The sequence below is a fragment of the Mytilus californianus genome, unplaced genomic scaffold, assembly GCF_021869535.1.
Source record: "Mytilus californianus isolate M0D057914Y unplaced genomic scaffold, xbMytCali1.0.p SCAF_11, whole genome shotgun sequence".
NCBI classification, from domain to species: Eukaryota; Metazoa; Mollusca; class Bivalvia; order Mytilida; family Mytilidae; genus Mytilus; species Mytilus californianus.
Genome location: NW_026262593.1, coordinates 26,884,708 through 26,898,044, shown reverse-complemented (window position 1 = coordinate 26,898,044; position 13,337 = coordinate 26,884,708). Strand labels below are relative to the sequence as shown.

The 13,337-nt window shown below is 32.2% G+C and overlaps 1 protein-coding gene across 2 annotated transcripts in view; it reads right to left on the bottom strand.

Annotated features, from left to right (window-relative positions):
• Positions 1 to 10,938, bottom strand: part of LOC127719796 (polyamine-transporting ATPase 13A3-like) — a 58,059-nt gene extending 47,121 nt beyond the window's left edge. Inside the window, exons 1-4 of one of the 2 annotated variants that reach the window (XM_052226067.1) lie at positions 10,781 to 10,938; positions 6,300 to 6,388; positions 2,879 to 3,046; positions 2,056 to 2,199 (exon numbers count right to left, since the gene is read on the bottom strand). In XM_052226067.1, coding sequence (XP_052082027.1) covers positions 2,056 to 2,199; positions 2,879 to 3,046; positions 6,300 to 6,388; positions 10,781 to 10,799 — 420 coding nt within the window. In that variant the 5' untranslated portion in view covers positions 10,800 to 10,938. Of the gene's footprint in view, positions 1 to 2,055; positions 2,200 to 2,878; positions 3,047 to 6,299; positions 6,389 to 8,180; positions 8,285 to 10,780 lie in introns of those variants that run through there. The other variant, XM_052226068.1, reaches the window with a different exon arrangement.
• Between the last annotated feature and the right edge of the window lie 2,399 nt (positions 10,939 to 13,337).

Sequence of the window (13,337 nt, the reverse complement as noted above, 5' to 3'; positions counted from 1 at the left end):
GGAAAAAAAATCTGTATTGGCCGAGTTGACATCTTATATTGCATATGCAGTTTTCATCATTTTAAGTACAATAACAGTGTAGTTAATTAATAATGATACAGTTACAGACTCTGCTGCTATAACTTTGTGAACAAAGATTCATACGCACCGCGTGGGTATAACCGTATTACCAGAGACATATAATACGTCTCTGGTATTACTAATTTCCGATTATTAAAATCTTCGTAAATCTTGATAAAGACCAGTTTCTATCCAATGGATATCAAAATGATTCCGATTATTACTTTTTAAACTTTTTAAAACAAGTTGAAATGGCACGAATAAATATATATGAAAAATATAACAAAGGGATAGCTCCAAATACCATTTAATAACAAAAAACATATGGACAGGTCAAGATATCTTTTTGGTAAATAAAATAACATATGTAAACTGGTTCCCGTCCGACTACAACACTTTAACAAAGACTTTGTTCGAGTGTAGCGTAATACAAGCAGATTCCAGTTAGTATGTAAAATAGTAAATATGAAACCGAGTGCGGTAGGCGGAGGCATAATCAACTTCCGTTAGTTCTGGTCAATGGTATCGGAAACATGCCGCTGATAGCGTCATTTTCCAAAAATGTTACAAATAATGTGTTGAAATAAGCTAAAACTTGGTGTGAATAAATTCAGGAGTAGAAGAAAATGTCAATGAGACAGAAACCTAAATACACAAACTGATCAAAGATAAATACCAAGAGATCATAACATTGCCTCAATAAGTAGATGAGCATACTGACTGCTGGAAAGCTCCAACTTGCCAAAAATATCTAGCAAGTTTTTTACAATAGTGTTCTCCCAAGGGCCTAATAATACTAACTATGGTACCATGAGGCTATATATTTTTCTTTGGTCTATCTGAATAGATTTTATATTAGAATGCTTTATAAATATTGTGATATAATCTTAAGGAAACAGTACTTTTTCTAATCCTATAGTGTCAGTGATATCTGAAATTACTTTGGACAACATAGCACATTCAGTATATTTTCTGCATCTCGGTGCGGTCATAAGATCATATATATTTTTGTATTAGTTTTATGGTTTGTTTTTTTAGGATATAAAAATAATGTGATGTGGTACTTTTGCCAATGAGACAACTCTCCACCAGAAACCAAATGACATATAAGTTTAAAAATAGTAAAGGCCTTCAACAATGAGCAAAACCCATACCACATGTTTCTTTCTGATAATCACTGAAAAGATTGAGATCATATGTATAAAATTAAATGAAAATATTTAACTAATTTATCAAGCCTAAATTCCTATTTATTGGCCTAAGGAATATGATTCTTCAGTCAACTGTATTATTTTGATTTTCTAAATAAACTTTAAGGTAATATGTATATATGGCTGTTCTTATTGTATTCTTTCATATACTGACCTATAATACATGTAATATATTATAATAAATTTTTGATATCTTTAATTCTATTTAGGGTATGTAGGGCCAAAAACTTCAGTATTAAAGTGGTCTTTCTGATTTGGAAATGAACAGCCCAAAATATGACATTTTGAACTTTGAATTATATTTGATATTTTAAGACTGGTGTATATTATGGAGAAAGGTTACCTTGTATTGCCCAAATAGAAAAGTTTTCTCTGAAGTGTATTGGATCATGTTGATACTTTGCATATTGATTGGTGTATTTTGAAGAGATATGTTACCTTATTAGAACCAAGCATTAAAATGTTCACTCATAAAATGAGAACAACACTTAATAAATTTGCTAAGAAGTGCTTTTCTGGATTTACTTTCATCATGAAGCTCAAACCCCAAAATTTAAAAGCCATGTGTGTGCAAGTATCTGAATAGGTCAGAAGTTATTTAATTAAAGGGGACCTAAAAAGATATTTAAATCCATCTAAGGTTAGCTTTGTCTGATTGAGTTGTAACCTTAGTTTCTTTAAAATTATTTCAAAATTCATCAAACGAGAATTTTAGGAATGAATGTTATAAGTGACTTGATCATGTTGAAACATTTTACTAGTGTATGTTGATTAGATAAACTACCTTGTATCTTGACATGTTTTCTAATTCCCTGTCTCTTTGTTTAGGTCTAAAGATTAGGGATGCTGATGGCTTGACAATCTTAACACAGGTTCCATCTTTTGTTGTGATGATAACTCTAGAAACAAACCACTGTAAATATTGGTCCTGCAAAAAAGAATCATTATTGTTTTAAATTATAACACAATTTCTATCAGTAACAGCTGATGTAATAGCCTTTTTTAACAATTAGTGTTAACATCATATAAATGAGCATTTAAAATTATATGTCAAATATGTGTATAATTCGTCACCAAACCAATAAAACATATGGGTACATTTTTATCCATCCACAAATGTTTTATGATCAGTTGAATATACTGCTACATATAATATTGATAACCAGACTATATCTGATATTCTGGCAATAGCAATCTGTTTTCAGCATTTAAGTCAGCATCATGATCAGCAAAATGTTATGTGTTGTAAAAAAAAAATAGCTATATCTGAAATAAGTTTGTAAAAGTAGTTGTTTTTCATTTGTTTCATATTTTTGTTCGCTTTGTAAAATTAAATTTTGTCACCTAGAAAGGAAACAATCAAACCAGAAACTTAGATCAGATTTTTCGGATAATTCTTCTAGTTCCTTTGTACATGTAAAGATGTCAATTGTTAATTTTCTCTTTTTTCAAAACAAGAAAATCTATAATATGAGCATATCAAATTTGCCAAATTTGATTTATAGGTAATCACAGACAGAAGACTTGTATTTCTGATCATAAACTAAGTATAATGAGTTGGCAATTGTTTTGTCCATTTCCTGACATGACCTAGATATAATACCTACCTGTAATAATACAGAGTCTGCCTGATGTAGGAAGCACTTGTCATGAGTAAATTTAAGTAACCAGTGCGGTAACCAGTAGAAAACCAGTCGTAACAATCCACCAGTCAGTATGTATAAAAAGTATGCAATAGCTAGTTTCCATCTATTCTTTTTGTACCCCTCTATTGACTGAAAATATATTTAAAAAGAATGGTGTAAATAATATGTACATTGTATCTAGTAACACAACTTTCATTTTGTTCATCATATTGATCATAAGTTGGTAAGGGAGATAATTCAATTGAAAAGTATAAAAAAAAAAAATTGTGACATGGTTATCTCCAATTTTACTATTTAACAGAAACAGCACCCTTAAGCCCTGCTTTTTTACTCTGTCAAAGTGAGACAATAAGATAGATCTTTATCTTATAGAAAGGAGAAATATGTCCTGTCTGTAGACAAAATTCATAGAAAAATGAATAAGAGTTTGAACTGAGTTTATTCTACAACTATTCATACAAAAATTAAAAAAAACTTTAAACCATAAGAAATGAAATTGAAAATACTTTCTAATAAATTAAAGTTTTAGTTTTTCTAACTATGCTTTTAATTGAATGAGAACATTTGAAACACGCCAAATACAAAAGAGAGTAGGCAAAATCTTGACAAAATCAATATTTTCAGAAGGATTTTGATGCCAACAATGATACATTTAACAATATTTTTATTGCAATATGCTTCAGTTATGGGAAATGAAATTGCTGCAAGTTGAGCTAAAAATGTTAGTGAAGGAAAGCTCTGTCTCATGCATCTTTTCCTATAAAGATAGTAAAGGAGTAGGTCTGGTAAGGGCCGTTTTTGGCCTCAAAATTCAGGTTCATCTGATGAAAGATTTTGGACACTTTTTAAACACTTAAGTGTCTACTTCAGTCGATTCGATTAGTTTATGTGAAAGATTTGAACTGATTTAGTCATTAACGACGCTCAAATTCAAGCTTAAATATGAAAAATCTATCAAGTATGCCATAATATGTCACTTTTCAGATGGTTTTTGTCAAAAATGAAAGTGGCCGCATCCGTGTTCATTCTCAACCTTTATATATGTTATGTATTATCATCAAATACAACTTGCATTTAAATATTAAGAATGAACACAAATGCGGCCACTTCCATTTAAGACGGAAACCGTCTAAAAATTAACCAAAATGCTAAAATTTCAAAGATTTCAGTAATTTAGCATGACTTAATGATGCTAATACCCGATACATGTGCATTGTATTGTCAAAAACAGCCCATATTTAAGTAACAGAAGTATTCTTCTTTCCAATAAATAGCTAAAAATTTACATTTTAACAATTTTGTAAAACTGCTATATTTTGGGGCCAAAAAGGGGTCTTACTGGGCCTTCTCCTTTATGATATTATTCTAAAAACTGCTCAAAGACAGTAATCAAAGTGCTTGTAAGCACTGAAGGGTAAAGATTGCTTTAATTTATCAGTGGGAAGTAAAATTAAATATAGCATTGTATAAAGCATCGGTTGTAGTTGATTCAACTACAATTCTGGACAATGAAGATAACTCCAATTTTTAAGGATGACTTTAACAATGACATCAATGATATTTTTAGAAAAGATATTAGATTCCTGCACCTTGCAAAAGTTAAGTAATTTTCTTGACAAGTATAACTTCATTTTGTGACTTGAATATCTGAGCATATATTTCATTGATACATTTCTGGATAGGATGTATAGAATGTTATGATCAATGCACTATATTTTGTGTATCTCAAAGGTAGTGATAAACCTTGGAAGATTTAGATATCAGTCAGTACTATAGGGTTTTGATTGCAATTTCATGCAATCTTAACCCAAAAATGTATGTAATTTTCATATATTATCATCATTTGTGTGTCATAAAATGACATTACCATTTGTCTGTAATAAACTTAAATTAATACCCCTTGTGAAACACCCTTTGGGCATCTGATTGTGATATAGCTAATAGAAAAGCATATTCCCTTGATATTTTTAGGTAACCCTTTACAATTTAGGAAACACTTTACAGGCAGCAATAGTAATCATGGCATTGGCTAATGATAATCAAATGTATGTCAATTAAGTACTGGTACAATCAAAGCAAATATGACCTAATCAGACAAGTTTTAAGGGAAACAAGTCATATGATTACTTTTCATGCTTTTCAAGACCAATGAGAAAGGAAATTTTACAAAATGTGAAAATCAACAAAGAAGATTTATATTTCATATTTTTCATTGTTTCCCCATCAAGTTTCACTGGTTTTTTTTGTTATACAGGTAACTTATTTTCCATTCGTTCTGTTGGTTGATATAAGTCCAACGTTCCATTTTGTCAGTTTTTATGGACTTCCCCTTTTTGAATTTACCTTGGAGTACGGTATTTTTGTTAGTCTTTTTTGTTAATACAGGTTCTACTTTTTTCAAGAGAAAGTAACAGCAGTAATTCAGTGTAAGCTTTATCATAAAAAACAAACATTTTCTTCATCATTACACCAGATGCACATTTCAATAATTAATATTTTTTCAGTCATGCTCGAGGTCAAAATTTTTGAAAATATTTTTTACTACCTGCACTATTTTATTTGTTTTATCTTCATAATAAGTGTAAAACTTATGTTGTCATTTCGGAAACCATGCAAATAGCTATAGATAGTAAACAGGAAGAATACAAACCACAAGAATGTAACTTATAAATCTCATTATGATCATAATAACATGTACATCTTAAATCCATGTATCATGTGTATACAACCATTTTATTCATATTACAAATGTGCTAATAAGTAATGATTAAATGTAGATCAGTTCTTTCAACAAATGTCATCAAGGTCATTATATTCGAAGGTCATTATACTTCATCTTATGTATTTATATAGATATCAACATTTCTTATTACTTAGAATTCTGAGCACAATACTCAATTTGTACATAACATCTAAAATCTTTGTATTCAACCATTTTATTCATATTACAAATACACTGATGTGCAAAAGATCAATTCTTTGAACAAAACGTCATCAAATTCCATCTTAATATATGTATTTAAATATATCAACAATCTTTCTTACTAAGAAATCTCAGCACAGTACTCAATTGTTTTCCCTTTGGAAAAGAAAAAAAATAACATTTTAATGACAATGGGACTCCTGCTTGTGTTGAGAGATTCAATGTGAATTAAGGTTCCAACTCCCTATTGTCCTAATTGACCTTAGATGACTTTGGCTGTTCCTCTTACATTGAAGGTCCTTTTTGGTCATAAATGTAGCTACTAAAGTTTCTACATATTTCTACATTTTGTAAATCCCAGGCTTTCAAATTTTTGGGATTGAGCGTTCCTTATGGAGGTTGATCATCTTCAGATGCACAGAATTTATAAAGCGTTATTTTTAATTGATATATACTTACCATCTGGTCTTCGGTTCCAGGGTTGACATATCTCTTGGAAGGATTCATTGGAGGGGGACCTGTGACCCATGCTGATCTCTTTACCATTGCTGAAAACATGGAGATTTATATATTTTAAAAGAAGACAAATATGGAAAGTACAATGAAGCACACAAGATAGTATCTTCTGGAAAACATAATATCTATATACAGAAACAAGAAGTGAATATCCCCCTCTTTTTGCTAAGCGTGGTGATCTCTGCATGTTCATTATACATGTACATGATACATGTATAAGGGGGGGGGGGGGGGGGGGGGGGTGGAATACTTGTAAAAGTTTCTGTTGGTATATACATTGTATCTTATCAACATAAGGGATAAATGAGTGAGGCAACATGTTATGATGTCCATAATTTTAACACTTTTTGTAATCAAACAAGCTTAGAAAAATCACAACATATAGGGCCATATAAATTGCAATACACATCTATAGAGTTAACTCTACAGTGATTTTGTTTGCCTTATTTTATACCCAATTTAATGACTTTTCCCCTTGAAAAACTGACGTATGTTTTTAAAAAAAATCAATCAATGTAAAGTTTAAGGATATCTTATATGAACAACAAATTGTTATCTCAGAAGGTCTTTAATCAACATGATCAATATAAATCTAATTTACAACATCTGGTGTATTATCTGTCAACAATCAATTCAGACTGATAAAAGTACTTAAAATAAATTTCGAGGGCAAATCTGAGATTCAAATCTTTGCTTATTACTTAATCCATGTTAGCAGGACTGATATCTATTTAGACTCTAAATAAAATTTACTTACTGCATTTGTACTTAACTGATGGTCCTTTAGTGAGTAAACTTCATTTGTACTTCAAAACAGTTAATAAAAAGAAGAGAAAAGAAAAAATCCATTTCCAGACTGAAAAGCTTCTGCAGATTTGTGGCTCAGCAATACATGTAGCTACAATATTTTTGGCTGCTAGAATTGCCTTACTTTACGTTTACAATCTTTTTGGCAGGGTTAGGGGAAACAAACAATCTCTTTAGCATGACCTTAGCAGCAAGCCATAGGCTGTATGCAAATTTTTTTGGAAAATTTTATAAACATAATGCTTTTGGCCTGTAGTAAAAATTCTTACAGGCCTATAAGAATTTTTACAAGCCTGGGCTGGTGGGCCTGTGTCCAACCTTGAAGCCTCAGTTTATAGATTTTTGTACCAACCATCATGTTTATGGTTCATGTGTACAAACATTTAGGTTTACCGGGTCACCATGAGGTATTGACTATGGCTGTGTTAATAAATGTGTTTATACCACAAAATTTACAATGAAATCAAACAAACCTTGTTTGAAAATTTTCTAGGGTGCAGGTTTGCCTGTACTCTCATTGAATAAATATTAATCAAAATGATTATTTAAAATCAGCAAGACCAAGAAAAACCATCACAGCTAAAATGTTAATTACTTTCAATCATCCAAAGTTTTTATTTTTATCACTGAAAAGCGATACCTCTTTTAGGGTATAATTCATATACCTTGGGGTAATACCCATTCATGAGGATTTAATCCAACGGTTGAACCTACATAACAGTTAATACTGGAAATAAAACTCGAAATAAATTATAAGAGAGTTAAACTTATCCGTTGTGCGACCAACAAGAATAGAGAGCTTTAAATCTGCTCTCGCGGACCGTCAATAAATTGACAGCGCCTTCATCTCGTTTTATTTAAGCCAGTTTTGGTTACTACGACGTATTCATAAAAATACTGATATACGGCCATATTTGTCAAATAAAATTCTTCATTTACGCGCTTTGACGTTTGGGTATGGTGGATATGAAAATAAATTTCTGAAACTGTTTTTGAGGGCCTCAAACTAATTCTAACTTCTTTTTTTCGATAACCTTTCATTCCATATATTTGTAATCACCTTGAATTTACAAAATACGATGTTTCTTTACAAGATTTTTTAAAAGTTCATGTTACACATGTTATTGTATTTCCGGAAGTTGTCAAATACAGAGAATGACAAAACCCCAAAATGTTGCAAAGCACAACGACGTCCTCCAATAAAACTGTCCCAAAATTTATCTGTTGACTCTGGTGTATTTCCAGATCGACGAAAGGAGGCACAAGTCACCCCACTTCATAAGAAAAATGACATAACCAGAAATTAGTAGTACTTTTGCTAATTAATATTCATAATATGTAAATGAAAATTGTACCACGTGATAATAGTTTGAACGGGACTGGCTTGATATCATTAAAATGGAAGCAAGACAACTCGCCCCACTGCCAAATCGCTTCACCAAATCGCCCCACTGCCAAATCGCTTCACCAAATCGCCCCACTTTTTAAAAAATCGCCCCTCTTGTTTACCAACTCGCCCCACTTTCTATAAATATTCTGAAAAACTAGAATTTTAGTCTTGTTTGTATTTACACTCAACTGCCATTTAATGCAATATTTATTAGTGTGTCTAACGCATTTTGAAGCCCCTGGTGTGTCTCAGACAGTAACACTAAATCATCTGCGTAACTGAGAGTTTGGATACTTGAAGTATCAAGAACTGGAGGGTTTATACAAGTTTCATCAAAAATTGAATGTAAACCATTAATATAACAATTAAACAAAGTAGGACTTAAACTGTCCCCTTGTCTTACACCTTTAATAAGATCAAGGATTTGTATGGTCTTACTATACAAATCCTTGATAAGATATAATGACAAAAAAAGTATATATAATTATAGCCCAGTTAGTGTTCTACTTTTCCCAAGTTTTATGAATAGGTATTAGAAACTCAACTGTCTGATTTATTTTTTATCAAATCTTTAATCCATATGTGTGTGCATTTAGAGGAGGTCATGTACGTCAGACCATACTACTTAGTCGTTTAGAGGATTGGAAAGAGGCCCATGATAATAATCATTACATAGCCGCAGTTTTTACTGGGCCGTGCCTCTCCAAATCTTTTGATTGCATTTCTAATGTTATTTTACTTGACAAACTTTCCTTTTGCAGTGTTTATTCTCATTCAATGTTCCTTTTAAGTTCATATCTATCAAATAAAATAGAACAAATAAAAGTGCCCGGGCAACATTCCGCTAAATTGTTGGAACGGTTTTATAAACAATAGTTTTTTTTATTTTATTAAACAGAGGACATTGTCATGAAAACTACCGCAGATGCCAACACATAATCGTTATATAGTCCTGATTTTGACAAGCTAATATCTACACTAGACGATACGAAAGTTTTATTTTGATTCGTTTCACATATATCATTACGAATCTAAGCTCTTGAGAGCTTTTTACCGAATATAAATAACACATGCATAAATTAACATTTATTCAAAAGCAGAAAGCATGCAGATAAGATATATAAAGATATATATAAGAATATATATCCTAACAATTAATTGACTGGTTTGGATTTAATAAAATGCAAGCTAATCTTGACAAATTCCATTTGGATATTTATTTCACCACTTTTCCCTTGAGCTGAACCATTTAACGAATCTAACTTAAGCTTGAGCCTCGGTATTTTGGACCGACCATATAAAGTAATTTAGATCTTAAAACAATCAGATCAGTGAAGTCTATACTATATGTTTGGTTAATATATAATATTGGTTGATTGATTGTTGGTGTTTAACGCCACTTTTAGCACACTTGGCTAAATCATAGTGACCAGTTTTAATAGGCTGAGGAAGTCGGCCAGTACACGGAGAGAACTGTTACAACCGACCTTCAATAAGAAAACTGGCAATCATAGTCAATGAAATTGGAAGCGAACGCACCTTGCCAGGAACGGGATTCGAGTTCACATAAGTGCTTACAAGCTAGTGTAGATGAACTACTTATACATGTACCACTCGGGCACCGTTTATTTTGTAGGTTATACTATTGTACGTTTTCATTTTCAATATTAAGTGAAAATTAATCTTTTATGTTATAAAAACAAAGGATATGGGGTATCAATCCAAGACACACAATCACTACATGCACAGCAAGAAACACACAAACGGCAATAAAGGAACAGCGCTTTTTTTGCTGTTCTTCATGTCTAAGTCACAATGAGGCCTTCAACACGGAGCAAAAAACCTCTCACCTCACTGCAAGTTTGAAGTCGGCCCCTTGCACCTGCTTGAGCGGAATTCTTTTCAAAAATAATTCGGATAGATTTTTCAGTGGCGGATCCAGAACTTTTCATAAGGGGGGGGGGGGGGGCGCTGACTGACCTAAGGGGGGCCGCTCCAGTCATGTTTCAGTGATTCCCTATATAATCAACCAAATTTTTCCCACGAAGGGGGGGGGGGGGGGAGGCGTGCCCCCAGATCCCCCCTGGGTCCGCCTATGTTTTGTAAGACGTAACACCAACAAATCAGGCCCGGTCAAAAAGAACATACTGGAAAGCAGTATATATTTAAAAAAAAATGGTTCAGGCCTACGCATAGGTGTTAATATCAAACTATGTATCTATCTTACCTTTTAGAACAAATGCCATCTTCAACTAATCTAAATCAACAATATTTATAGATTATTAATCCTATATTTCAAAATACTTCATTTATTCCATTTTCACCACTTCTTCGTCGACATTCTACACAATGTCAAATAATTTTAAAATATATATATTCAATCTATCACGTTTACTGATTACAGCACATATTCGTATGTTTTTGACCATTTATTACATTCACACTTTTACATATACATTTGTATGATATTTTTATTCGTCAACAACACACATATATCATATCAATATTCATTTTTCGTGCTTTAAACATCACATGTATATTGGGGATATCGCATCGTTCAGATGTATCATATATAATATGCTCAACAGTAACGTCTTAACATGCATGTATTTGAGGGATAAATCCTTTCCGGGAAGGAAATGTTACTTTCACTTTAATCCATTTATTTCTGTAATATATTTATTGTAATACGATAGTGGTATTTTGTGATCTGCTTTTGAAAAGAGATTTGGAACAGTAGCAAAAATTAGTCTACAATTAGTCGTTATGAATTCTTAATAACTTACAAATATTTTTTCTCGAAAGATTTGTTTGTGATATTCACTGTCGTATTCACTATTGTACAATGGCATGACAAATTTAACCCATAAAAGTGTTATTGTCTGTCAATGCATAAGCCAGAGTATCTTTCTGTAACATTGTGAGAGTTGATTGTCATTGTATATGCATTAAAACCCGCCACATTCTATGTGTGCCTGTGACACGTCAAACAACAGTCCACAAAACAATACACAAGACTTAAGTCAGAAGCCTGTATAATTCCAATCACATCACATTCCTCCGCTTGCCGTCGTCGAGTTCGCCTCGTTCGTGCCGATATCAAGCTAATACAGGAGAAGATTACGGTCTGTTGAGTTTAATTGTTTAATTAGCACATAAATAATTTTTGATTTATATAATTTATCTTTCTTTTTAGTAAGTTTATAATTTTCTGTTAGTTTAATTAAATAGGTGTTTATTTTAAGTTAAACAACAATAAGTAGCTACATGCTTTGATACAATATCTGCCCTTGAATTTATACTTGATAACATTTTTGTTCGCTTTGGAGATTCCGTATATCGTCAAGTTATCGGAATTCCAATGGGGACTAACTGTGCACCACTTATTGCGGACCTGTTTTTGTATTGTTATGAGTTACAATTTATGACTAAAATCAGCAAAGACCCATCGAAACAACATCTGATACAAAAAATTAACAATACTTTTAGATATTTGGATGATATATTGGCTCTCAATAATGACGACTTCAGTATGTATACTACAGAAATTTATCCTGTCGAACTTACTTTGAATAAAGCTAATACTAACAATGACCACTGTCCTTTCCTCGATCTTGATATCTATATCATTAACGGGAAGCTTAATACAAAAAATTATGATAAAAGAGATGATTTTTCATTTCCTATCGTTAATTATCCATTTTTAGATGGTGACGTTCCCTTGTCACCATCTTATGGTGTTTATATATCTCAACTTGTACGATTCGCTCGTGTATATAACAACGTATTAGATTTTAGCGAGAGAAATTTATGTACTACTGAAAAATTATTACACCAGGGTTTTCGATATCATAAACTAGTCAAAACATTTACTAAATTTTATCATCGGTATAAGGACATCATTCGTAAATATAACTCAACATGCAGACATCTTATACGTTCGGGTACTTCACATCCAATCTTTTATGGTAATATTTTTTACAAAGCACAAACATGTCAGTATTCACCTCAAAAGCTAACAATACCTTTAAACAGACTTATTAAGAAGGGATATAGTTACGATACTGTTGTCAGGTCATTAAAGATTGCATATTTTGGCTTTAATATTGATTCACTTATAGGGTCTTTGCATCGGAATTAAACATATTTATTCTAAAACCAGTTGCTGGCATTACACGGGTTATGTTCTTCTCATATATTTTATGATGGTATAATACTAAACCCCTAACAGGAGGGATTGTGCAGGATATTCATATGATGAAGACATAATCTTTCGATCGGTTTAATTGAGGTCTGGAGCTGGCATGTCAGTAACTGCTAGTAGTCTGTTGTTATTTATGTATTATTGTCATTTTGTTTATTTTCTTGTTTCCTATTCTGAACTCGGACTTCTCTTAAACTGAGTTTTACTGTGCGTACTGTTGTACGTTTTTTTTTCTACATTGGCTAGAGGTATAGGGGGAGGGTTGAGATCTCAAAAAACATGTTTAGCCCCGCCGAATTTTTGCGCCTGTCCCAAGTCAGGAGCCTCTGGCCTTTGTTAGTCTTGTATCATTTTTAATTTTAGTTTCTTGTGTATAATTTGGTGTTTAGTATGACGTCCATTATCACTGAACTAGTATACATATTTGTTTAGGGGCCAGCTGAAGGACGCCTCCGGGTGCGGTAGTTTCTCGCTGCATTGAAGACCCATTGGTGGCCTTCGGCTGTTGTCTGCTCTATGGTCGGGTTGTTGTCTCTTTGACACATTCCCCATTTCCATTCTCAATTTTAAATCTTAATTC